At 44.7% G+C, this 27,285-nt stretch overlaps 1 protein-coding gene and 1 pseudogene across 2 annotated transcripts in view; both read left to right on the top strand.

Annotated features, from left to right (window-relative positions):
• Positions 1–23,725, top strand: part of CRMP1 (collapsin response mediator protein 1) — a 211,069-nt gene extending 187,344 nt beyond the window's left edge. For both annotated transcript variants that reach the window (XM_078678488.1, XM_078678489.1), the window contains exons 12-14: positions 2,864–3,043; positions 9,209–9,362; positions 22,743–23,725. In XM_078678488.1, the coding sequence (XP_078534614.1) occupies positions 2,864–3,043; positions 9,209–9,362; positions 22,743–22,849 (441 nt within the window). In that variant the 3' untranslated portion in view covers positions 22,850–23,725. The remainder of the gene's footprint in view (positions 1–2,863; positions 3,044–9,208; positions 9,363–22,742) is intronic.
• On the top strand, positions 14,713–15,049 carry LOC144821830 (large ribosomal subunit protein eL42-like; annotated as a pseudogene).
• Positions 23,726–27,285: the final 3,560 nt, after the last annotated feature.

Here is a 27,285-nt window from a genome sequence, read left to right as displayed (position 1 = left end):
AGTTGAGGTGGCGGTCTGATAACCGCCTCACTGTGGGACCACCCAGCAGTATTACAACTGCGGTGTCTGGACCGCCACGAGACTGCAGGCACCGCCATGATCAAGGATCCTGCTGGGCTGGCTGTCTTTTCCTGGGAAGAATATGCTGGCGGTGTGCCAGCCAGCACTGCCAAGCATATTTTGAGTTTCCTCACAGCCCTCCTTTTCATTGTGGTGAGCCCACCATAAAAATGGTGGCAGTGACCTACAGGGCCCCTTGTTGCCTCTGTGCACGAGGGGTGCACATGATGTGTCCCCCTTTATGTCCGCATCACAGTTCCAGCACAGAAAGAAATGTACAACATGGTGCATTATTTTCCGGACTGGAATGTGCTTTGGTGCTCCCATTGTGGTGTTTTTCTAATAGTCAGATATGAGCCCTAGAAAGGCACTGCTGTGGGACAGCCAAAGCTCCGTCCGCCAGACCAGGATGTAAGTCTTAATCTGGCGAGGAGTGACTATGGGTTTGGCGGTCTTGCATTAGGCTCCTGGCCCGCTGCAAGACCGCCAAAATCATAATAAGACCCATAGTCTTATTCTGATTAGTATATATTTTCCAAAAAATGCTGAAAGGGTGCATTGTTATAATGGTATGTTCTCACTCAATAGATTGTCTGTGAAACAGAGAAAGATGTCCCTCTTGGTCAGTGACTAGGTACGTATTGAGAGCTTGCATAGTTCTGTGCCAAGAAAAGAGGCCTGTTTTTCATTTAATTCTGGTATTCGTGGTTTCGTAGAAAAAACTCAAACTTCACTCATGACAACTTAAGATCCATGCACTATTTTAAAGGCATGATCAAATTGCAGCCAAAATGACAGTGTGGACGACTTAACTTGCACTGCCTTTCAATTTTGTTATGAAACCTGTAAATACAAACTGCATTCGCACAAAATATTGACATGTTTCATGGGTACGTAATCTAGGTTGGATGGTTCCTTGCTAGGAAAAGAGTGCCCAGACCCACTATGCTGTGCACAGTGAGGAATGATTGGACTGTGCTTTAGACATGTGACTAATTGCAGGCCAGGACCTGCAGCCAACCCCTGCTGAATACAGCCAAAGGCTATGCACAGTAGGGGGTTGCTGCATAGTGAATTAAAACTGAAAAAATATCAAAACATGGACGTTGGATGTAATCTATCATAAAAAAGAAAAAAGGGCACAGCAGGAGCATGAGTTATTGTGAGGTGAAGTTAACTATAACTGGCCTGGGTCAAAGGATTTTTAGGTTTTAGGTGAACTTCACTTTAAGTGTGTTTTTGGGAGAATCTTGCACATTTCATAAACTAAGTTAATGTCTTATGGGCAACATAAACAATAACAAAGGCTTTTTCTTCTGCAAACGTGAGTGTTTTGATGATATACTACATTCCAAACCCATCGTTTTATTATTCAGTATTCCCAGATCTGTGGGTGTGCATTCCAAAGGCCATCCGTAGCCAGGCCTTGCACCCAAACTTTTAAGAGGCCACCCCCTGTTCTGTGGGGTTTGGTCGCAGTGCCTATCTGAATGCCAGCCACCATACCTAGCCACTGTGTGGCCAACTACCTATGTATTGTGTTTGCGTGTTCTCACCAGCAGTGGCTGCAGGACTTGTCGTCTGTTATGAACCTGTATCCAAGCCCTGAACCCATCTTCCAGTGTTGCTAGGCTATGTTGTGCTTGTCCTTAGGAAAGGGTTCGGATTGCGCACTACCGCTTTTAAATCAAAGTGAATAAGCTGTGGTGTGCTTCAGAGGTATCACCCCCTGACAGAAGGTGTTGTAATCCAAGTATTGTCCGCGGCACTTAGGATAAGTGCCAACTCCCTGAGCACAACCTATTAGAAACGAGTATCGTTTTATCAAATATTTTCTAATAAAGTTCAGTACTGCAAAAGATTGCTTAATCTTTTATTCCATGTTGTTTTCACATGAATATGCTTGATCATCTCATCATGGTAGATGGTTTTCATATTTCACATTTTGTTTATGGTAAGTTCGTCACCCAATGCATTTCGGACAGAGCGTCCTTCATCAGGGGTATTCGCTGGGGGTCGCGTAACTAGTTTGTCCTTAGGCCATATGTAGCAGGGATTGACTACAGGGTCTCCACCCAACCTATTATGTGGCCAAACTCTGCTGCATGGAAGTTGGTTTAAGGTTCAGACCCAGCCTACGGTGTAGCTAATCTCAGCTGCACATGGCCTAAGGCCTAAGGGCCTAAGGGCATGCGGAGTCGGGGTTGATCTGTAACTAGACCTTGCGCCAGCATCCAGAGTGGCCAACCCTTGTTGCATAAGTCATTTGGCCCTGTGCAGTAGGGAGTGTCCACAGACCAGCACTCAACCTGCTTTGGAGCCAAACCACATAGCATTGTGGTAGTAATGAAAATGCATCCAACCCACTGTGTGGACAACCTCCACTACACATAGCTTCGACTGTGAGCAATCTACCAATTATGATTTCTCCAATTTCAGCTTAGAACCTATTGAATTACACTTGCAGTACTCATGACTTACTCTAGAATTCCAGAAGTAAGCTAGGAGCACTTTTGGCTATTCCATTATGACTTACTCTTGGGATTTACTCTGTTTTTTAAGGGACTATACATAAAATGAGGAAATAGCATAGCTCTAGACACAAAGCTAAAATCCAAAGATCATGCAGTACTTTACGTGGAAAGCATTTTGCATATTTGTCAAACGCGGCCTTAGGCAGGAATGTTTATTAAGTTTAATTGTAGTAAATCATATTACATAGCTATTATTTTACTCCAGAGAATGTACTTCTTTCTTCCCACTGAAAGTTGGTGATACTGAATTTCTCGTTATTGGTTTACAGGCTGTGGAATATAATATATTTGAAGGGATGGAGTGCCGAGGCGCCCCATTGATCGTTGTCAGCCAAGGAAAAATTGTGTTTGAAGATGGGAACCTACATGTGAACCAGGGAATGGGTCGCTTCATACCTCGCAAACCTTTCCCGGAATATATTTACCAGCGTATACTAACAAGAAATAAGGTAAATAAGCAAGCCTTGGAGAAGATTTTTGGGAGAAGAAACTCCTTATGAGTGCAAAGGAACATGCGAATTTTAGTTAATATTAATTATCAAAATACATTGGTGAAAATAAACAGAATGTACCAGCTAATGGAATTGGTTTATGCTCATCCAATTAAATGGGTCGAAAAAGACCCCTGCCATGTGAGAATGGTAAAGGTAACAGCATACTTATGCAAATGAGAACGGTATACTGTCCATGGTCCAGTTTTCACCCTGTGGTAAAAATCCAGGGACAGACAAAAGAGCTGATCTCACCCACATCTGTCCAGAGGGCCGTCATCCTCGCACCATGTGGTGTACAGAGAGACAAGTATGCTTGCTCCAACGGCCGATGGAATAGGGGCTGTTGGGAGAAGGGCATTACACTTCCCGCCCATTGAGGGTAATTGCCAATGGCTGAAATGAATGCAAGCATTCCACCCATCGCTTTTTAAAATTCCTGAATATGCCTGCATAGTCATGCACAATGTGTACACCTTGACATTCTCACACCTGGCTTTTGGTTCCTCTTCCCTCTCCTCAACTGTTGCATCCTCAAGACACCTTTGCCACAAACTATACGTGACACCAATTTGGTTTGGGTGTGGTGAAACCAAGGAAACTGTCTGTGTTTCTCAACATGTCATCCAATCTATCCCCCATAGGTGATTTCTCACTGAGAATGATGGTGAGCTGTATAGTAGTGAATCTCAATCAATGGATGCTGACCTAATATCTCAAAGGCTAACCAATCCAAGAGGGCTAACAAAGAGATGCTCCTCCCAGAGAAGCAAAGAATGCCTTTTGTAGAAATCCAATGTAATAAATGTAAGAGTTGGAACACAAGACCTGGCAGATTCAAGACCATATTAAATTGGTTAAATTTACAACACAGAAATTATGGAGGAATCAGCCTTGGAAGGCACTCCAAACCCACCTCCTACTGGTCAGGCCCAGGGAGAAGTGGTGCCTTCTCTTTTACAGACACTGTAATGCAAGCCACCTGGACATCCAGTAAGGCACTGGAAACCAAAAATTGTGAATTGGGCCTCAACTTAATCCTGCCTTAAGAATATAGTTGATACAGTAATGAAAGCTGAGGGATGCGCCTTAGAGCTGAAAGATATGGTCAAACAAATCCAGACTTCAAGCTCTAGGTTAACAATATTATCGAAAGATTTACAAGATACTGAGAGCCACACACCACAACATCTCATTTGTTGGGTTTCCTGAAGGCTATGAGGGAAACAATCCTGAGAAGTTATTGGAGCAATGGCTCAGGGGGCTCATCCTGGTAGACTGACTGTCACCTGATTTTGTTGTCCTACTATGCCCCTGCCAAAAGGCTGCTGCCCGTAGCCCACCATGCCCATAATTGCTATGATCCAGAACTACAAAGACAAAGATCAGGATACAATTCTATGAATAGCAAGAAATCAGCCAACAACCTTATTTGAATCACACCACGAAGACACATATTCCAAGACATATATTCCTAGTTCTGTTTCCATCTAAATCTTTATTTTTTTAGACCAGGGAGATAGTGGTGCATGCCTGGGAGTGAGGAGACCTCAGATGCAACTTAAGAGATTCCCGAAACTTTAACTCCAGAGGGCCCCCATGGCTTCACCTCCCAGAGCTCAGAGGAGAGGTGCATGGAGTAGGCTTCCCTCCGGGCCAAGCTCTGAGATCACCCTGCACACACTGAGACAGCTGTTACTCAGGTCCCTCTCTAAAACAGTTGATATAAATTGATCTTCCATGAGCATAGAGCCCCATAGACCAATACAATACACACTCTCATATGGCAGATGGGTTCTTGTCTGTCCTACATGTGTAGCCCTATTCTGGCCCCGATTGTTTACTAGCGGTCATCAACATGAGCTAATCTCCTTGTGGGTAGGAGCTGTACCATGGTGCTATTGAGCACCAATTGACACTCCTTATGAAAAGGGTTATCTTGATTGATGTATTTTGTGGAGGTATTGAGATTTTAGTAAATGAACGTAATTTATATTTAAGGCTTAAGTAATAAGCCCTTGTTGGGTGTAGACTTACCACACCTTAGGGAGTGAGCAATGCTTCATGTTACAAGTATGGGTGTTGATTAGGAGTTTCCAGTTTTTAGTTCCAGTTGAAATAGGTACATTGTTCATAAGAATGCATGCCTCCACCTTATGAGAGTGGCAGACTGGCTGCAGTGCAACCTGCACCACTCCTCCAATACATATTTACCAGTCCGTGCCCAAATGATGACCCCTAGTGAAGGAATTCTATCCTGGAATGTAAAAGAAGAACAGTGCAAAAAGGTGAAAAGCACATAACACCTGATAGAGCTTGAGTGCAAACAACACAATTATTGGACTCTCACTATGTTTTTCTGGGGAGATATAGTTTTGATAATGTCCTTCACACAAGTTTCATAAGACAATCTGAGGGGTTCTTCTTCTTCAAAAGAAAAACTCACCTTTACTGAATCAGGAAGTTTAGAGGGAAATGTATTATGGGGCTGGGTCCACTGTATGTTGCTCTATCAACTTCCTCAATGTTTATGGCCCATCTTCAGTCATTTGATCCTTCCTGGCTGCGTTAGGACAGATTCTTCTAGAGCCACCATGTCCCTGACATCCTTTTGATTTGGCGTGGCTTTAATAGAGTCATGGACTGGACTTTGGACATGAACTCTTTGTGTCCCAAAAACTGGCCAGGCCAGACTCTCCAGTTGCAATGTATTAGTTCCCTGGGTCTAACAGTTGCATGGTGATCTCACTACTCATCCACTCAGGCTTATTCTTTGTTCTATAATGTTCATAAATCTTTCTCCAGACTTGAGAACTAATGAAAGCCAAGTTGCATTCCAAGTTCCCATGCAAGAATCATTTAACCTGATCCTATATAGCTAGACTTTGGCCATATTTCCTGGATAAAGAAAGATAAACAGCAAATTAAAGCACTCCTCTAAGCCTACCTGTTGGACCTTGAGCTTCAGTATGGGCAATCTGGAAACTATGCACAGCTATCAGACATAGGAGCTGCCCACTTACCTTGAATGAACTCCACACAGATGAGGCCATGAATCTTTGATTCACGTCATAAATCAAACCTTTAAATAGGGAAGCTTCTGTACTGTCTGACTGGAAGGAGACCCCCTTAGACATGTGCAGGTGAGCTTAATGAGTATGGGGAGCAGCTGATGGGGAGGTGAGACATAGTCAATGTATTTGTCTCTTTCTGTGCCGCTTTATGCAATAGAAGAATGGCCATGGCCCATGGAGAGCTGCAATCCCATCTTGCCATCATACATTGTCCTCATGTATCCCTAGAAGATAGATAATGGCTAGGCCAGGAGATTTCAGAAGAGGAGGCGGGTAAAGGGATTGCCCAGATTTCAACTGGGTCCCAGTGAGATTCCTGCAAAAGCACCTTCACAATTTTTTTCTGAGCTAATACACAGCTAAGTAGTATATTGCAATGGGCAGCAGAGGATGAAGTCTTCACTTCAGATCTCAGTGAAGCAGTCATTGAAGTTTCGCTTAAACCCAGGAAGCCAACTGACCAATATTCCTCGTATTGACCTATTTTTATTATTATAGAAATAATATAGAAACAAAAATCCTTACCAAAGTGTTGGTGAAATGGTTGTTGCCCCTGATCAACTCCTTGATTGAAGGTGACCAAAACCGGTTCATGCATGACAGGTCTACCAGACATGATCCTAGGTCATGGAGGATCACTTTCAATGTGTTAACCCCTTCCACGCTGTGTTAATTCTCCCGCTGTATGGGAGAATTAATGCATGGGTGGCATTCGGACAGCCCTGTCCATCGTGCGCACACGCCCACCGTGACACGTGACGGCCGAGGGCCGTCGTGAGCACCTAAGGGGTTAAGTGTACAGAGATGTTATCCCATCGATACACCTGCTGCTACCAGTATCATTACTGATCTCTAGCGAGCATCTCTTCACACTGATTGAAGGGCAGGCTTACTGGTTAAATGCCCCTTTAGATTTATCTGTGAAATCTCAGACCAGGACTTTTGAAGAATTGTTGCGTGATTTTGGCCTGTGCCGAACAAAATTCTTTAGGTATCTACAGCTTTGCCATGCCCGGACTCCCCACATGGGAGGATTACTTCATCACTGTTTTTAGTCCTCTACAATCTAGCCTTTCATTTGGAGATAAGGGAGCCAAATAATCTCTAAAATCTACAAATCCCTAGTCATTAGCCTTGCATACAGTGTGAGGGAAAAGTACAGGCAACATTTAGCAAATAAGACTAGAGGATCTCCCTTTTGTCCTAGAGAAGTGGCCAACATGGCTAGAAGGAGCTTAGTCCAGCTTAAATACCTACTGTCAGACTCAAGTCACCACTAACCTGTATTTCTATACGTTGCTGTAGGAATGAGATGGAACCCACCAGTCTCTTTCATCATCAACAGTGCGGAACACGTCCAAGATTATGCTTGATATTCAGAGTGAAGAGGGGGAAACAAGATAGGTATATGAAGGAAGGCACACAAGAGATGTTGTTAGTTTGTAGTCACATAGCTAGGCTCATCAAATGGAGACTCTCTAGGGTGTTCTGCAGTCTCTTATGTACAAACAGAACATGACTATTATTACACTCTTTTGTTTAACAGTTTAAACTGTGTTAAGTTTTGTTTCTTTTACATGGATTTCACTTGAATGATTAAATTCTACAGAAACTGAAACAATGCATTCTCTAGCAAGAGGTGCATTATAGTAAACACTCAGGTCCTGATTATGAGAATAGATGCTATTTATTGCACCTGATAAATAACAATACCACGAGGTACGATATTTATCATGTGCGATAAATAGCACCTATTATAGGTTTCAGGGGAATAACATGCATATTTTGGTTTTAACGAACCAAAATCCACATGATATGGTAAATACCATATGCTTTTCCCCATGTACATTTTGACAGGTTTGACCTGCTAAAATTTATGTGGGAGATATTTAATGCATCCTATAAATATTGGATGCATGGAATACAACTAAACTCATAATTCTGACCCCTGCGCAAACAGGGGTTGGAAACCATGACCAGGCCCTCAATCTTTCAATTGTCAATTTTACAATACCTTTGACTTGCTAGAACCATGGCTTTTGGGGTGCCTGCATGGGGACGGGTTTGACTGTGCTAGTGCTGGAAGGGAGGGGGGGGGGTCACAGTCTGACAATACACATGTGTCAGCCGCCATCTTGAGCAGCTTGGCTTTTGTCCTGCTGGCTTAGACAACATTCTGAGTTGCAGTCTCCTGGAAGGGGAGGCCAGTAATGTCCAGGACCAGAGGTGGATGGGAGTGGATACAATTACCTGGGGCAACCCATGACACCTACACAGAATCTATTTTCATGTGAAAGGAATTGGAAGATGAGCAAAGACTCTTCCTCCCTGCCTTAAAATGTCACTTGGAAATAGGAATCTTTCTTCATACACTGTGAGAAGGTCTGCACATTTCAGTGTTTTGGAAAAAGGTCTCTGAATTAATTTCAAAGCTCCTCAGGTATCCAGTTACACCTTCCTCGAAGTTAGCTTTATTATATATAATGGATGGCTTGGAAAACAATAGGTACAATAACGCCCTAATCTATCTGAAGGCTGGTGCTTTTTCAGAGGAACATTACACACAATTGTGACTTTAGTTCTGTTTCTCTTAGTGAATGGCCCAGAGTTATGAGTAGGTGCCTGGAGAAACTGTTTTATGATGCCAGAGGATGTCCACAGAAATATCATTAAATGTTCAGTTAGACTGGGAAGAGGCTGAAAGACCCTGGCTACACAGGAAAGGTTCTTTTTCTTTCTCCAGTTCTCATGTATCTGGCTTTTTTCCATGCTAAACGTACCCGTTATACCTGTTGCAACATTTGGCAATGTGACTTTATTCCTGATAATACTTGATGTATGGTTGTATTCATTCAATGCTAATTGCAATACAAATTTATTAAAGAAATGATGGAGTTTTAAACCAATACCTTATAGTAAAATGTACTAATAAAAGCCAAACATGTAAGGATATATGTATGCTTATGTTTTCTTGGGTGCCAATCATATTCTGTGTTGCTGCTCACAAGAAAGCACATTTAGCTTTTGTTTCTATTTCTGTACTTCTCAGGTGAATGGATTGCAAGCAGTCTCTAGAGGAATGTATGATGGACCAGTTTATGACATGCCAGTCACCCAAAAGTATGCTACTCCTGCCCCTTCCCCAGTCAGGGCCCAGCCTCCACCAATCCGAAACCTTCACCAATCCAACTTCAGCTTTTCAGGTATGACAACAAGTGTATTTAGAGACATGGTAATGTGTCCACATAACGCAAAGCTGAAACATCATAATAGCAGCAAGTACTCAATGACTTCAGTTACATGAATATAATGCATACTAGCGTTGCACCTTCCGCCTTACAAGCTGGTGCAAAAACTGAAATGCAAGGAGATGTCATGGGCTATGGTGACGAAGATTCTGCGAGTTCTGGTAGTGTCACCCCTTGCGGTGGTCTAGCACTCCCTTCTTGTGGGGCTGTCAATCCTGCCTGTTAGAAATGGGGTCTCTGGTTGGCAATAGTTTGCACCTTTGTCCAAGTAAGGGCCCTTCTTCCTAGTCAGGGTAAGGGGGATACACTTCCAAAATAACCGCTGCTCACCCCCTTGTAGGTTGGCACGGGCAAACAGGCTTATCTCAAAGGCAGTGTGTAAAGCATTTGTTCACACATGCAGTAATACAGTGAAAACACTACAAATGGACACAACACCAGTTTAGAAAAATAAGTAATCTTTATCTAAACCAAACAAAACAAAAATGACAAAAATCCACAATACAGTAATCAGAATATGACTTTTAAAAAGTAGAAACCGTTCTTCCCATAGAAAATTTTAGATGCAACACTTTCAACATAAAGTACCTTGGATGCGTCAAAATCATAACCAAAAACAGCAACAGGGAAGGCAATGCGTTGGTTCCTTACTGCCACGCAGGGCAGGTGATGCGTTGGTTCCTTACTGCCACGCAGGGTAGGTGATGCATTGGTTCCTTACTGAAGGGGAGGTGATGCGTCGGTTTCTTACTGTGCAGGGAGGTGATTCATTGGTTTCTTACTGCAGCCCCAGTGTTGAAGTAGACTTTGCGCCCTGGTGCGATGTGTGAGGATCGGGGATGCGGTCTCACAATGCAATGGTTCTTGCAGGCGCACAGCAGGGCCTGCATCGGAATCGGTGCAGTGATCTCAGACTTCGGAGATCAGTGCACTCCATGTGGCGTGCAGCGCCTTATCAAACTGTGGGCAGGCACTGAGTTGGTTTCTTCGGCGATGCGTCAGAAACAGGTACAGATGCGTAGTGTTTCTCATCTCATCGCATTTCCAGCTTCCAACGGCAGGAACCACCTCCATAGCCACAGAATAGAAACAGTCACCTCTTGGCAGGTCTGAACTCCCAGCAAGGAAGTTCAGAGGAGCTGGGGGTGAAGTCTTTGTATCCCTGAGACTTCAAAAACAGGAGGCAAGCTCTACTTCAAGCCCTTGGAGATCTTCCTCAAGCAGAGGACACAGTATGCAGCAAAGTCCTTGTATTTTCATTGGCAGAAACAGCTACTGCAGGCTAACCCCAGACAGCACACAGCAACTTCTCCTAAGTTTCTCCAGCTCTTCGCCTTGGCAAAGGTTCCTCTTGAATCCCAGAAGTAATCTAAAGTTCAGGGGTCTGGGCCCCACTTTTTATAGCACAAATACATTTGTTTCCTGGTGGCAGAGAAGCTCTATGCCCAACCAAAACCAGTTCTGCCCCCTCTGGTGCAGATGCCCGGCAGAAGGTGGAGACCAGGCCCATTCAAGTGTGAAAGAAATATCCTTCCCCCACTCTAACTGCAGCCCAGGTCTATTTAGCCCAGCCCTGACTCAATCAGGAAAGTCAGAGAGAATGCACATCCCCAGCCCCTGTCATTCAAAAGCCAGACAGTCAATCCACAAACCAGCAGAGGCAGACAGGATGGCTAAGCAAGAAAATACCCACTTTCTAAAAGTGGTATTTTCAAACACACAATATAAAAATCATCTTTACTAAAAGATGCATTTTTATATTCTGAGTTCAGACATAGTAAACTCCATCTTGTCATCTTGTCCCAAAGGGATGTTATATTTATAAGAATATATAAATAAACTCCCATTCTATTCTATTGAACAGATAGCCTAGCCTTTCAATAGTGAAAAACGAAATTGGCAGTATTTCACTATCAGGACATGCCACACACATCAGGGTATGTCCTACCTTTTACAAACACTGCGCCCTGCCCACAGAGGTACCTTGGGCCTACCTTAAGTGCGACTCACATGTAAGAAAAGGGAAGTCTAGGGCCTGGCAAGTGGGTGCACTTGCCAGGTCGACATGGCAGTACTGAACTGCACACAGACACTGCAATGGCAGATCTGAGAACCTTTTACAAGGCTGCTTGTGTAGGTGGCACAATCAGTTCTGCAAGCCCACTAGCAGCATTTGACTTACAGGCCCTGGGCACAGGCAGTGCACCATACTAGCGACTTACCAGTAGATCATATATGCCAATCATGGAAACACTTTAGCACTGATCAGCAGTAGTAAAGTGCCCAGAATCAGACACCGAAGGCCAAAAGCAAAAAGTCTTGGGATAAATCCGCTGGACAAGCCAGGTCTAACAATGCCTATGCCAGCAAATCTCAGAGATGGAGTCAGCTTCCTTACAGGTTGCGCTCTGGCTACATAAAAATTACTGCCCTTCTCTTGAGTGACAGGGCAATGGGCCATTCCGACAACTTCTGTAGTGCTTAAAACATTTCAAATCATCAATCAGTCAATCAATCAATCAGGGGCTTGTAAAGTGCGGCTACCCACGCATGAGGGTCTCAAGGTATTGGGGCGGGAAGCTGCTGGTTGGACTGGGTGGAGGATCATTCGAAGAGCCAGGTCTTGAGGTCCTTCCTGAACTGGATCAGCGACATGGATTGCCTGAGGCGAAGGGGCGGGATGTTACAGGTTTTGGAGGCAAGGTAGGAGAACAACCTTCCTCCGGTTCTTGTCTTGTGGATCCTGGGGAGGGAGACGAGGGCGAGTTGGGAGGATCAGAGTTATCTGGTGGGTACGTGGAATGTGAGGCAGTGGTTCGGGTATTCTGGTCCTTTGTCATGTAGAGCTTTGTAGGTGTGAGAGAAGAGCTTGAAAGTGACTCTCTTGTTGACTGGGAGCCAGTGGAGTTGTTGAAGGTGTTACGTGATGTGTTTCTGGCGGGGGATGTCGAGGACCAGTCTGACTGCGGTGCTTTGGACGTTCTGTCGTTTCTTGAGGTGTTTCTGGGTGATGCGGCATAGAGTGTGTTGCTGTAGTAGAGTCTGTTGGTGATGAGTGCATGGGTGACTGTCTTTCTGGATTCTGTGGGGATCCATCTGAATGTCTTGCGAAGCAAGTGGAGCGTGTGGAATCGGGCGGAGGATATTACGTTGATTTGGCAGTTCATATTGAGTGATGAGTCCAGTAGGATGCCGAGGTTGCATGCGTTGTCCATCGGGGTGGGGTGTATCCCAGAGTTGCTGGCCACCAGGAGTCATCCCAAGCTGAAGGGGTGGGTTCCAGGATGAGCACTTTGGTCTTGTCTGAGTTGAATTTGAGGCAGCTTTCTTTCATCCAGGTAGCAGCAGCCTTCATTCCACTGTGGAAGTTGGTTATGGTGGTTGTGGGTTCATTGGTGAGGGAGAAGATCAGCTGGGTGTCATTGGCCAAGGAGGCAATGTTAAGTCCATGGCTTCTGTTGATGGCTGCAAGGGGGGCCATGTAGACTTTGAACATGGTGGGGCTCAGGGAACAACCATCTGGTACTCCACAGCTGATCTCTGTAGGCTCTGAGAGGAACGGTGGTAGTCTGATTCGCTGGGTCTGGCCGCTGAGCAAGGAGTGGTTCCAGTCCAAAGCCTTGACGCGGGTGCCGGCGTCATGGAATCTTGTGATTAAGGTGCGCTGCGAGACGGTGTTGAAGGCAGCCGAGAGTTTTAGAAGGATGAGGTCTGCCGTCTTCCCCTGGTCGAGGAGGGAGCGGATGTCATCGTTGGTGGTGAGGAGTGTAGTCTCTGTGCTGTGGTTGCTTCAGAAGCTGGATTGGGATGTGTCCAGAACATGGTTCACTTTGATGAACTCAAAGGGTTGGGCATTGATGGCCTTCTCTATGACCCTGGCTGGGAAAGGAGGAGGGAGATCGGTCTGGAGTTCTTGAGGTCTATCGGGTCTGAGGATGGCTTCTTCAGCAGGGGTTTATCTCCATGTGTTTCCAGTCATCTGGGAAGGTGGCAGTTTCGATGGAGCAGTTGATGTTGCGGCAAAGCTGGGGGTCGATGGTGGTGGCTGCTCTGTGGAAGATGTGGTACGGGCAGCGATCCATTGGGGCTCCTGGATGGATGCTCTACATGGTCTGGAGCATGCCCTCTGTTGTAACTGGGGTCCAGCAGAGCATGGTCTGTTGGGGTGCGGCTTGGTTGTGTGTGATGGTGGCGGGTGTGGTGGCTTGGTCTCGGGTGTCAAAGCTGTCATAGATCTTCCTGGTCATAAGGTGGAAGAAGGTGCCAAGTTTGTTACAGAGGTCTTGGGTGGGGGGAACGTCTGTGGTCGCACTGTTGTGCCTGGTGAAATCCTGGACGATGGCGAAGAGTTCTTTGCTCTTCTATGCATTTGTATTGATTCTGTCCTTGAGGGCCATTTTCTTGGCGGTTTTAAGGAGGAGGTGGTGTGAGTTGTCTGCGAATTTGAAGGTTGCGTGAGGTAAAACCTGTGCAATAGCAGGACCGACGATGATGACGGAGCACTCTCCGTTTTTTTATATATATTCCTCCAGACAAAATTCTAGTCTGATTGAGATATTTTTATACATAGATGTGCTACCCCTGAAGGATACAAGATATATATTTTAGACCCATATGATATGGGACCATGCACAGGTTATACCTGGGGTATGGTGAATTCGCTCTGAGAAATTTTCGTATGCCCTGAGGAAGTCTCTGGGCGATTTACCCAAGACGAAACACGTGTTGGCTACTGGTTACATCTTGGTTATACCATCTATACCAATCTACTGTTGTGAACCTGTGTGTAATACACCAATGATTATGAACAGGATGAAAGAAATAAGAAAATAAAGAAGAAGAATGATTGTGAATATATTGGACTGACACCTTATTGGACTGATGTTCTATTAATGTTGAATGTCTGCTTGTCCTTGCTCGGGAACGATATCTGTTTTGGCATTGGCAGAGAAGTTGTGCTGAGGGAATTGATGAGACTTTCTTCGTGGCCTTGATCCAGCTGCGATGGGGGGCAATGATGGTGGTGGTGTACGGTGGGCGTGGCGAACGCGAAATGCACGCTGTGATGGTCAGTCGAGGAGAGTTTGGTTGTGTGGCTGTAGCTGATGTTTTCGTTGGTGGAGAAGACTGGGTCGAACGTGTGTCCAGCTGTGTGGATCGGTGTGGTGACTAGCTGCTTTAATATGATGTTGGTGAGGTTCTCCAGGAGGGAGGCAGTGTTCTGTCACCGGGGTTGTCCAGGTGGAAGTTGAGGTCTCTGACTAGGATGTAGTCGGTGGCTCTTCGGCCCGCTGATGCTGGCAAGATGGTGAACGTCTGAAAACCTGCAGGACTTACTGCAAGAAGTGCGGGAAGCATCAGCCCCACAAAGCAACCCAGTACAAGAAGGGAAAGGATTCACTCTATGCCCAGGGAAAGAGACGATATGATCGTAAGCAGAGCGGTTATGGTGGTCAAACGAAGCCCATTTTCCGTAAGAAGGCTAGGACCACGAAAAAGATTGTATTGAGATTGGAGTGCGTTGAAGAGGATGCTGGCCATCAAAAGATGTAAACACTTTGAATTGGGCGGAGACAAGAAGAGAAAGGGCCAAGTTATCCAGTTTTAAGTTCCGTCTTTGTTCTCTGTGCAATAAAATAACTTAAAAAAATAAAAATGTAGTCGGTGGATGCGAAAGCCTGGGGTGTGATGAGGTCTACAAGGGTGTTGCTGAAGGGAGGGTCAAGGGTACAGGGACCTGGAGACGAGGTTGCCGCAGGGGTGGTGTTGGGTTTGGTCTGGATCTGGAACCGGACGTCGTTGGTGGGTTAGAGTGTGTAATCAGTCAGAGTGGGATTTTGTGGACAATGGCAATGCGTCCTCCTGGGCAGTCAAGGTAGTCCTTGTGGGTGATTTTGTAGCCATCGGGGATGGCAATGTCCAGTCCGGAGCAGGTGTTGGTCTATGTTTTCATGAAGAAAGCGATGTCAGGAGAGGTGGCGTCAAGGAGGTCCCAGATTTCTGTGGTGTATTTGTGGGGGGACCGCACGTTGAGGAGGATTCAGTTGAGCTCGATGGGTGTGCTGTTGGTTGGCTGGGCAGCAAGAGTAGCTGGTATGTTGGTGTGGCTAAAGGTGCAGTTACAATTCCGGGGAAGAGTCCAAGGGGCAGATTTATGAGTTCTGGCGCATCCCTGCAAATCAGCAGGGATGCGCCAGAACTGATGCGTTACGCAATTCCCTCCTTGCGGCACCACAGATGCGCCGCATTTACAATGCGGCGCACCATGGTGCAAGGAAGGGCAGATGCGTGACGCATCTTGTGGTGTACGGGCGGCGCATTGCTGGAGTAGCGTCGCAAGTGCGACGCAACTCCTGCAATGTACAGAGGCCACCCATACATAACGTGGTGCGTCACTCCTTACGCCTGCTTCAAGCAGGCGTAAGGATTTGACCCAGCAGCGTCGTAAAACTGACTCAGTGAAATCTTGTAGGTTTCACTGCGTCAGTTTTACGGGGCTTTCCTACGAGGGAACGCCCACCCTGCGACAGAACGCCCACATGAAACCTGACGCAGGTTTCGGGGCACATTATGAGTTCCGACGCATCTCTGCAAATCAGCAGGGATGCGCCAGAACTGATGCGTCACGCAATTCCCTCCTTGCGGCACCACAGATGCGCCGCATTTACTGTCTGAAGCAGTGCTGCCGGTTAGACTGATCCTGACCCGTTTGGTTTTATTAGTGACTGACAAAACAAATGATTGAAGCTTCCCGAGGTCTATATCCATGATATTGCCGCTGTGAATAAGATTAAATCACTCTCTCGATACACTTATTTTTTGATATCACGAGGACTTCGCTCTCCAAGCCCATACTGCCATAGCCAGAGTGTTTTTATTGTTCAGTCACGATCGCACATCTCCTGTGAAGGTCCACGTTGTCCCTTGTCATCAATCTGAGGCTTGGCTCCACTGTACCACCAGGTTTCACTTCTGGTTTTCCAAATTCCCCTTCGTAAACTTCCAATCTGGCAACTGTCTCTCTTCCGATTACAATACAGCTCTAGCAGTGTAGAATTGACATCAGTCCTGAGGATGGTCTCGATAACTTTGATTTAGGAGACCGAAACGTCGACATTCATCTCATCCCTGCAGTGTTTGAGTCATTTAGTTTTGGGATAGATGCTCTTTTAGGTTTTGCTGTGCCATTTATTAGTTTATCAATATTTATGTACCTGCATTTCCTTTCCTGCTTTTTCTGAATTATTGCTGATCTAAGAACTTTTTGATAAAATTCATTTTCTATATACACCTTTGTGTTCTGTTGTTTATATGTTGTATATGTGTTAAGATCTGTTAAATGTGATTCAACAATTTATTCTTTGTTTTAATTACTTATGAGGATAATTGATTTCTCCTCCCAAATGAAGCTCTATTAACGAATTATTTTTAAATCAAATCACATCCCTTGAAGGCAACTTTACCCCTCCATTTAATTACCCAAGCCCTCAAGGGTTTATTTGGGTTGCTCACTGTTTGTTGAGCATTTACAATGCGGCGCACCATGGTGCAAGGAAGGGCAGATGCGTGACGCATCTTGTGGTGTACGGGCGGCGCATTGCTAGAGTAGCGTCGCAACTCCTGCAATGTACAGAGGCCACCCATACATAACGTGGTGCGTCACTCCTTACGCCTGCTTCAAGCAGGCGTAAGGATTTGACCCAGCAGCGTCGTAAAACTGACTCAGTGAAATCTTGTAGATTTCACTGCGTCAGTTTTACGGGGCTTTCCTACGAGGGAACGCCCACCCTGCGACAGAACGCCCACATGAAACCTGACGCAGGTTTCATGTGGCGCAGGGCATAACAACGTGACGCATCTGCCTAGATGCGTCACGTTGTAAATAGGTCGCAGGGATGCGCCACGTTTCCGCACCGTTGCGTGATGCAACGGCGGCGTAAACGTGCCGCAAGTCCGACATAAATCTGCCCCTTCATATGGCGCAGGGCTTCACAATGTGACGCATCTGCCTAGATGCGTCACGTTGTAAATAGGTCGCAGGGATGGGCCACGTTTCCGCGCCGTTGCGTGACGCAATGGTGGCGTAAACGTGGCGCAAGTCCAACATAAATCTGCCCCCAAGTGTCTACTTCCATCATGCTAGATGGCAGGCGGCATGGCGTCCAGTGTTGAGGGCAAGGAGGCTGTTGACACTGAAACAGTGGAGTTTCCGAGTAGCAGGATCGCTGGCGCGGGGTGCGGTCCAGGCACGGACAGGCGCAGATGGGTTTGCCTTCGGGGCACTAGTGGCGCACCGACTGCATGCGGCCACGCAGCGGCAGCCATTAAGCAGGGCTGCTGGAGGGCGGGACAGCTGGGAGGCGTGAAACGTAGGAGCGGGAAAGGACACTGAGGGGGGCAGGGCTGCGGGGGATCACAGCTGCAACGAGGTAGAGGATAGGAAAAAATGAAGAAAACAAGAATAGAAAGCAAAGCCAAAGGAAGAGGCAGAAATGCAAAAGAGAAAAGCAGAAAGAGGGACGGAAACAGCATAAAGAGGGACAGAAGGGCAGTCAAGATGCAGAGCAGTGACACTCGACCACTGGACCACCAGGGATGAGGCACAGGCAGGAGCCTGCGGGTGGAGGAGAGCCTCGAACTCCTGACCTTCTGGTCAGTAGCACCAGCAGCAGCAGATGGCAACAGCAGTAGATGCTACCAGACGGCGCTGCGCTTTGGAACGAGCAAGTCCACTAAGGGATAGTGGACTGCACTGTCAACGTGCATCCCAGAAATACCAGAAATCATTTTCTATTGTTCCTAACTGAAGTCCATGATGCTTTTCAGTTCTAATATCTACAACTGGATACTGGCCAGAAGATCCTTTTTTTGTACCAATCCAAACTAAGACCTCTATGGGTGTTCCCAATCCAATATATCTCCTCTTGCTATTGAGGACACTTTCTGTCCAAATAAAACTGCTGGCAACCACAATACTATGTGCTCTCTGCCCATGTGTAGAGTCTGAGGTACCCCTTATGGAAATGTGATAATGTGGTCATCAGCAGCAAATCCATTTAATGTACACAAAAAGACTGTCGTAAATCATTCAGAAGAAACCAAAAAAGGGAGTTTCCAACAGAAAAGAAATTGCCATTAAAAAAACAAAAAACATCTAAGATGATTGTGGCACAATCAGAATATGGTAGACTGTAATGGCGTGGAAAATTGTCGTCCACCATCTAGCACCACTTCACTCAAGTAAAAAGAAAATAGGGCATGATTGACAGTTTGGCAGTATTTACTCTGTCCATCAGGGTGGAAGAGGACATTACATATGCCTTTCTGAGGGACATGTTACAGCCATATTTAAAGATCCCTGGTGGCCCTGTGGTGATCTCTATGGGTTCACAGGCTCCTGTAAAGGCACTGTCTGAAAGTATGGTAATAGACCTCCATATATCAGGAAACGGCCCACTAAACGTTTTTGTTTTTCAAAAACAAACCCGTTAAGTGAAAGTTTGTTTTTGAAAAATAAATGTTTTATGACCCTCACACTCTGGGAGTTTCCTTCCAGGCAGTGAGGGTCATTAGTATTTTTTTATGATCATTTTTCTTTTAATGATCATGACCGCCAGGTTTTCCCTGGCAGGCCCAAGAAGGGACAACAAGAATATCAGACCGTCCCCTCTAAGAAGGGTAGACAGTCCAATGTTCCTACTCCGCTGGCCCTTACTGATGGTGGTTTTTGACAGAAGAGGCAACGGGAGCACCCCTGTTGAAAACTGGGTTTCTGCCCAACTAACTCCTAACAGAGCAGGCAAACCAAGGATTTGACAAAGATGATCTGACTGTGAGACTGGTGGCATCTCTGTTACCTAGGAACAGTGCATGGATATTTGGCGCTGCATTTCCACCCCCATAAAGTCTATTTTTGACTCTATTTTGTATTTTGCCACCACCAATTGGTGGGGTCACAGGGCTACTGCTTTACATTACCTTATGGAAGCACCATCCTTAGTATTACCAAGTCAATGTAAATGCCTAATATCTGCATCATGGGCATTCTACTGCTTGAACAAAACACCCTTGGGAACATTTAAAAGCTTTAGAACATTGATTCAGAATAAACCAGTGTACGACGTAAGGGTCATCTAAAGCTAGAACTGGCAACTATTTACAGATGTTAGTCAATATAATGAGATATCACACCATTACTTTAAAAATCTAATTTTTTGACATGCAGACGTTTCTTGAAGGAACACTGCATCACTACCTGAATTTCTGATTAAATAGGATAAGTTAAAATGTTGTCAGCACATAGATGCGCATGCCTTTCTGTGACTAAATAATGCTAAAGACTGTCAATGTTCAAATTATTGATTGAATTCATATAAATATGCACTAAATACAAGGTTTCCTTGCACAACTGCGAATGTACTTCGGACAATTTCTCTGGATGTTTTGATAAACTATTGCAATCTTTCATAAATGTTGCTACCAATAGTCTTGCGTCCTTATCGAAATAGGGCTCACCTCTTGAGGGTGGCATACTTTAATTAAAACTAGTAAATGGGGAGGGGCTAATGTGCCCTTTTTTTTAAGCCGCAATCAACGACATAAATTGTTTTTCAGCACTAAATAGCCACTCCTTACAATGAGTTACCAAGCTCTAGCCATGCATTTTAGGGTGTTAACCAGTGCAAAATAGGTAGATAACATATCTGTGATACTTTCCCTTTTTATGTTATCGAAATGAACAATGCAGTACCTTAATGGCATGTGCCCCTTTGTGTCCATGCACACCAGTACCTGCATAGCATTGGCTGGAGCAGCCCATGCCATGCAGAAACTGCCTTTACATTCCTTCGGAACACCAAAGAACCGCCCTCTAGACCAGGAGAAAACTCCTGATCTGGTGGGCGGTTCCTAGATGGGTTTGGCTGGGCAGGAGTGGGGTGGTCCAGCTCCCACACAGCCAAACTCATAATAAGGTCCTTAAACTTCTTAGTCTGCAGTCTGATGGTGACCTGGCTGCGGGGGAAACATATTTATAAAAAAAATAAAGGTTAATTGCAATATTAATATCATTTGTTAATATTTAGGTAAATTCCAACTAAATATATTCAAAAAAATAAAAGTGTGACACTATAAAACCTATTATGTAAAAGTTTGTTTAAAATTATCCACACAATGTATTTGTTTTACAACATACAAAATGATATACATAAGATATTTCAATTATTTTACATTGTGATATTTAAATTTTACAAGTAATATGTACAATAATTGTTTATATGATGTATTATTGATGCTAGTGTGTCATTGGTCTACATATATAATGTGTACTTTATTATATTTGTCTAAATTAACTATTAAATGTCTGTAAATTATGAATACTAATATTACTTGTAACCTATGCACTGTTATAAAATTGATAAAACACAATTCTGAAAAAACAATACTAATGCAAATAAATAACATGTTATATATAGTTGAATGATATTCACTTTATTAACTCAGCTCTACCAACATCTAAAGGCTTCAACGCCTCTTCAGGGGTACTAACGGCTATATAAATACAAAAACAATACAATACAATGCAATATGACAATTACTACCCCTATTTTGCTCTGGAAGCGTGTCAAATTTCACTAAAACTGCTTAACACCCAGTACCCTAATATTTGGCTCAAGAGGTCCCCATTCCGACCCTAATATAGAGGCACGCAATGTAGATTGCACACATTATATTGTATAAACATACAATTTAGCAAATTACTGTTCATGAATATTTTTCTAATTTGATCCAATGATACATTTATTGAGAAACAATTTGTGATGCAATGTCTTTTACCATACATACATTTGCAAATAACATGCTCATGTCATCGATTCAAGAGAGGCAAACCGAGATATTCATACACGAATACAAGGTACCTCAAATAATTTACCATCAATGCCCATGTTGCCGAATGATCTTCATATCAAATTCCCTGACCACCTTGTTCAACTGTGTATAAATAATGGACCTCAAACACCTCTTCAGTAACCTTCTGGATATGAGGATACTCTGCCAGGAAGAACAACTGCTGTGCTGCTGAAAGGACTTGATTCTGTGGACAACTTCTCTGAAGGAGCTACTGCCCTGCTGTACTGACCTAGTGCCTGCTGCCCTCTTCCTGGGGAGGAAGAACTGGACCTGCAACCTCATCTCCAACATAGGACCCCAGAATGACTCCATGGGCTAGCCTACTGGCCTCCTGATCTGAGCCTCAGGGACATAAAAGGCTCCCCCAAAAGCTCCTGGATTCAGCTGAAGCGGGTTTCTGACCCCCAAGTGGCCCCCCTCAGGTCCTGAACCCTTGGTATGGCTCAGTGAGCTTAATTCAAGCTTTTGAGCTTTTTGTGACTGCAGACGGCCATGTTTGCACTGAGACCATGCCGCCCATCTCTTCACACTGCAGCATTGACTGCCAGCACTAGCTCCAGCCCACCTGTCCACAATGCTCAGTCTACTCTGCGCTATGCCGACAGCCTCCCACAAATCCTCATGTCCCTCTCCAATGCCAAAGGGGACTCTTGGCACAAAATGTGAGTAGAGTAAAACTTCAGTGGGAGTAATCTGGGACTATAGCCAACCGGCATTCCATTGCGGTCGGCCTGAGCTTTTGACTTTGACCCAGTCCAGCACGACCAGATTGCTGTGGTTGCCGCTTTGTGCTTTTAGGTGCTATTTTACACTTTATTCTTTAGAAATTCATAACTCTGGTTCTACTGATTAGATTTTTGTAGTTTGGTGTTGTTTTATTTATTAAATTTGCTCTATTTTTCTAACCAGGTGTGAGAACTTTTTGTGTTCTGTTTTCACTGTTTTACTGTGTGAAGTGTTGCACAAATACTTTGCTCATTGCCTCTAAATTAAGCCTGATTGCTCTGTACCAAGCTATCGGGGGTTGAACACAGGTTATTTTGACATTTGCTTATGCCTTATCGTGACAAGGATTGTGGTTGTTGCTTGACCAGAACATGCACTCCAGTCTACCAACAACCCAATTTCTCACAAGGTTTAACATGCTGGAATCTATTAGGGAAACACTAAGGGGGTATGGCAAGTATCCCACAACTCATAATTCCGATCCCTCTGCAAACAAACATTTTCACAGGGGTCTGAATTTAGCCCTGCACTTTTAAGAAGAGTCTATCCATTTGGTTACTGTAACCCTGTCAAAAGTAAGCACTAGCTTTGAGAAGCACTGTACTGAAGTAGATGTATGCTCCATTTTTTCACTTTTTGTACCTATGTTTATGCATAAAAACTACTTTCCTTATGACATCTAACATCTTTTGTGACCAGGTTACTCCTTTGCAAGTGCTCAAGTGAATGACAACCACACACGCCGCACTGGACATCGTATCGTGGCTCCACCTGGTGGCCGCTCCAACATTACCAGCCTCGGGTGAACATGGAAGATAAACAGATGAGACGAAACAAAGGATTTTGGGAATCAAATCAATTTCCTTCTGCACCAGTGTTTTTCAGCCCAGTCTCTGTGTGGCAACTGTGAAATAATGAATGTCTGTTTGCTTATTTTTGTGATTAGTAAAAGGGGATACTTGTTGATGTACTTGTGGGACACAATGCCTCACAAGTGTGCTTACATGACTGAGTCACCTTAAAGCGTTTTGCTATTAGTGTCACTGTTAGTGACTTCATTTTTTTTTATCGTTGTCTTGGATGATTCATTTGCACAACTGAGCTGTGTTATGGTTGATAGTGCATGGTACTGAACTGTTTACAGCACACAGATTTTGATCTGAGAGTGAGTTGCCAATTAATGGAGTTTCTTTCACACTGCCAAGATGAAAATCCATTCTTCGAAATGTAACCAACTTGCGCAAAGAGATAGTATGTGGACTAAATGAATATGCGGTAGGCTAGATATACTGAATTTATTATTAACTTGAATTGCAGCGGTTAAGTAAAATGGAGCCCGTGATGAATACAAAACACGACTTTGCCTGCAGCTTACGTTTTTCATCAGGAATTGTACATTTATGTCTGTTTTCACACTGTAATCTCTATGGATATTAGGCAAAACCTACTGAATGCAAAGAAAAAACATCAGGCATAGGTTTCATGTATTAACTTGGCAACTCTGGAATCTGTTTACAGGAATGGTTGGTATGTTAGTTCTAGCTATTATCAAATTTTACACGTTTTTTACAAGGATTTGCTTTCCAATCACATGCATTTTTACTTACTCTGTAACTAGTGTATTAGCAATTATTCTAATCCTAAATTGAAACACGTAAAAATAAACAAAATTAAACCTTGAACACCCTGAGATATATGCATATGTTGCTTTGTCGCGAATTAATATTTTTTTTCCCAAATCACACAAAGCAGGACCCACAGTTCACAAAGTCATCTAAACAGTATTAGTAAATAGCAATCTATTAAAAACAAGCATTGGAAAAGCAAGTAGGTCTGTCATCTTCACTGATTAGACAGTTTGTGTGTGTGTGGTTTTCTAGATGAGCATGCACGAGAATAGGTTGATGTGCGGGTAGTAGATGGATGATGTGTGTATTGATGAATAAAAGTGTGAGTGACGTAGTGCATTCCTTGAAATACAGAAGTCAAGGGTACCCCAATATGTGAACCTGGGGTGATAAGCTGTTTAGGGAAAACAGTGGTTCTGGTGTGGTGTGATTGAAATTTAAGAAGTTAATTTCTTAAAAGGGAGCAGAAAGTAATATACAGAGGGACATGTAGGCCAGTTTATGACAGGTGCTTATTCCAAAACAAAAGTATTCAGGTGCTCAAACAATAAGTGACAATACCTGTGACCTGATAAGTGTGAGTGGTATTAAAATAAATACATCACATTGGCAACAGTATTATAAACTCCTCATAACATTTTTACAGAGTGAAAGGAGTACATGCGGTAGGGGGTCAACTGACCTACATGTCCCTCTGTATATTACTTTCCGCTCCCTTTTAAGAAACTAACTTCTTAAATTTTAATCATAGTGCCCCACACAGGGTCACTTCTGAATGGACCTTTAGGCCACACCAGAACCACGGTTTTCCCTAAACAAAATTTCATTCCTGGCCACCGATGAAAAGCTGCTATTGAGGAGGGATGCTGACCAAGGGACTGAAAAAGGAGAACGTTTTGTTGAGGGAGGAGTTCCTGCCACTTGAGCTGATATTGCCTATTGAGGGATCTTGCATAGGGTTAGGTGTGGGATTTGCAGAGAATGTTGCGTTCTAGTTTGCAGGAGAGTGATATGTATTTAGTTTTGTTTTCTGCTAGTAGGACTGTGCTGCTTAGTCAGTGCAGTGCTGTTCAGTGGGTAACGTAATCGTCGCTATGCATTGCAGGGGGTTTTACTTCAGACTTGCATCTGATCTGCAGTGGGTGATCCACAGATGTACTGTGTCCTCCAAGAGCTGTGTGTGTTTCTGAAGGAAAGGCTGTGTCCTGATCTCGAGGAATTCATTTGCAGCCAGCGGCAGCTACTCCATTTGGGCAGAGATGCGTCACTCCCCCTGCCCTGGGCACAGCAAAAAAGAAAATGGCAATAAAGTGACTTTATAACCATTTTATTTTTTGCTCTGCCAGCCGCCGGAGCCCAGATTAAGGGCATTGCGGGATGGGGGCCATTACTGCAGTGTTCACTGGCAGCAGGGGTGCCTGGCTACACCAGTTAAAACTGTGCATGTCACTTTGGCCGCTCGACATGCAACGGCCAGCCTGACATGCGCTGTTTAAACGTCCCCAACCTGAGCTGTGATAGACAGCTGGTGTATGGGCCCTTAGAGTCAGTTTCAGCGCTGAGGCAGCCCGCATCCACCAATCCTGCTGCTTCTCTCATGCTGGGCCATGCTGGGCCATGCATGCTGGTGCAACTCGCAGAATCAGACTATCAAGAAAGCAGCAGGAGAGAGCACAGTCTCGCGCTGTGGGTGTGCGAGTCCCAATGTGCATTTTAAAATGAACACAGGCCAGTGGCGCCACCAGAGCTTACCTGAGAGAAGACAGAGGCATGACTTCTTTGAGCCAGCTTGGCGAACCCCAATGACCCACAGGTAAGTCTCAACTGTTGTCTGTACAGCCTGTTTGCTCTTTTCACTACTTTAAAAAGTTGCCAGCTGCTACTGTTCGCAGCCAGCACTGTGCTCTGCAGGAACTTGTGATCTGCATTGGATGATGAACAGCTAGTGTTGGCTGTTCGAGCGGCGGTGGCACCTTGGGAGCGGGGCTCTGAAGAGTGCCCTGAGCTCAATAAAGGGTGGCATGCAGCCAGTACTGTGCTCTCCGTGGAGTTGAGTATCACTGTGCTATGCAGGAGTTGAAAGACAGTAATTGCCAACCTCTGAAGGGAGTTTTTTTTATCTCAACAGCTATGTTCTGCAAGGGTTGATGCATAGTCAAGGATGTGCTCTGTGGAGGGTTTAATCAGTCCTGTGCTCTGAAGGGGGTGATTCAGAGACAGTGCCATGCTCTGTAGGAGTGCACTAAAGTTCTGTACTCTGCAGGGGATGATGCATAGCTAGCACTATGACTCGGGAGATGTGCTCTGCAGGGAGTGTTGTGCTGTTCCCTGAAGAGAGCTATGCATTGCAGGGGTTATGGGCAGACATTGCTCCACCCACAGAGAGTGCATTGCTGAACTCTGGAGACAGTGATGTTCAGCAGGATCTGTGGGAAAGAGATGTGCAGCCTGTCGTGGGCTTTTTAGGAAGTGCTGTGCCCTGCAGGGCAGTCAGTGTTGAGCCCTGCAGGGAGAGCGGCACCTCGGGATCTCTGCTCTGTAGATCCTGAGGTGCATTGAAGGGAGTGCTGCTATCAGAAAGTGGGTTATTCATTTTGGAAGGGGGACCCTTATGAACTTAATAAACACACCCTGGTCAGGTCCCATCACAAGCCTCAATCAAACACTGCTCAACCTCTGGAAGCTAAGGCACGAGCAGTAGTCATCTCCCGGGGAAATGTGAGTTAGGTTCAAACAGAACCAACAATTTTAAAGTAAAAAAAACAACACAATATAATTCACAAATCAATTCAGAAAAAGAGAGAAAATGTAGTGAGCAAAAAGACAACAAATAATCATAATTGGATAAGGGGAAAAGATATTTAGAAAAAGTACAGTGTCAGAAAAATATATGTTCACCGTCGACTGGGATTAGACACGATTTCAGACCGACTGTGATGAGCGAAGGCCCTATACTCCAAGGGGGTCATCCCATTAAAACAAAGTAAACATATTTTATTGATTACAGTGTCCCTGAATAATACCATTGACTAGTTAGTACCCCACTGTTTAAATCTCATGCTTTTCCACATACGTTTGCGGGGAGAGGTGTGGCGCCGCGGCCAGGGCGACTGACGCTGGAATCTGGGGACCACGGTTCGATCCCCGGCTCCGGCGGCAGGTTAGCCCAGCACCATGTGACTCTGGGCAATAGCTCGCTTAATCTTCCCGACGGCCCCCAGCGCCTAGAGACCCTTACGGGTGATTGTGCGCTTTACAAATGTGGATTATTATTATTATGTATAAAAGATCAAGACGTGAAACCTAATTTGTTCATTTCACATATCAATTCTGCTTTAAAATAACAACTAACTAAGAGGTCTCTCTAGGGGGTCTTTCTGACCGTAAAATCCACCATTCGCAGATCTTGATTGCTTTATAGGTGTCACGAGGCACACTCTTACTAGATATATGTGTTCCAACTACGATATGGACTTTAACATCTTGCCCCAAGCTTTGCGTCCCTGCTTCACTTCCCCGTGTAGCAGGGCTCCATCAGTTTCTAACCACTTATTGATATCTTTATACCAAGCCTCAAAACCCCGGGCCCTTATGGCACTTCCTGTTCATTGTTT

Source organism: Lissotriton helveticus, chromosome 2_2, assembly GCF_964261635.1.
Source record: "Lissotriton helveticus chromosome 2_2, aLisHel1.1, whole genome shotgun sequence".
In the NCBI taxonomy this organism is placed as follows: Eukaryota; Metazoa; Chordata; class Amphibia; order Caudata; family Salamandridae; genus Lissotriton; species Lissotriton helveticus.
The sequence above is the reverse complement of the archived record's forward strand: the minus strand, read 5'-3'. Positions and strand labels throughout refer to the sequence as shown.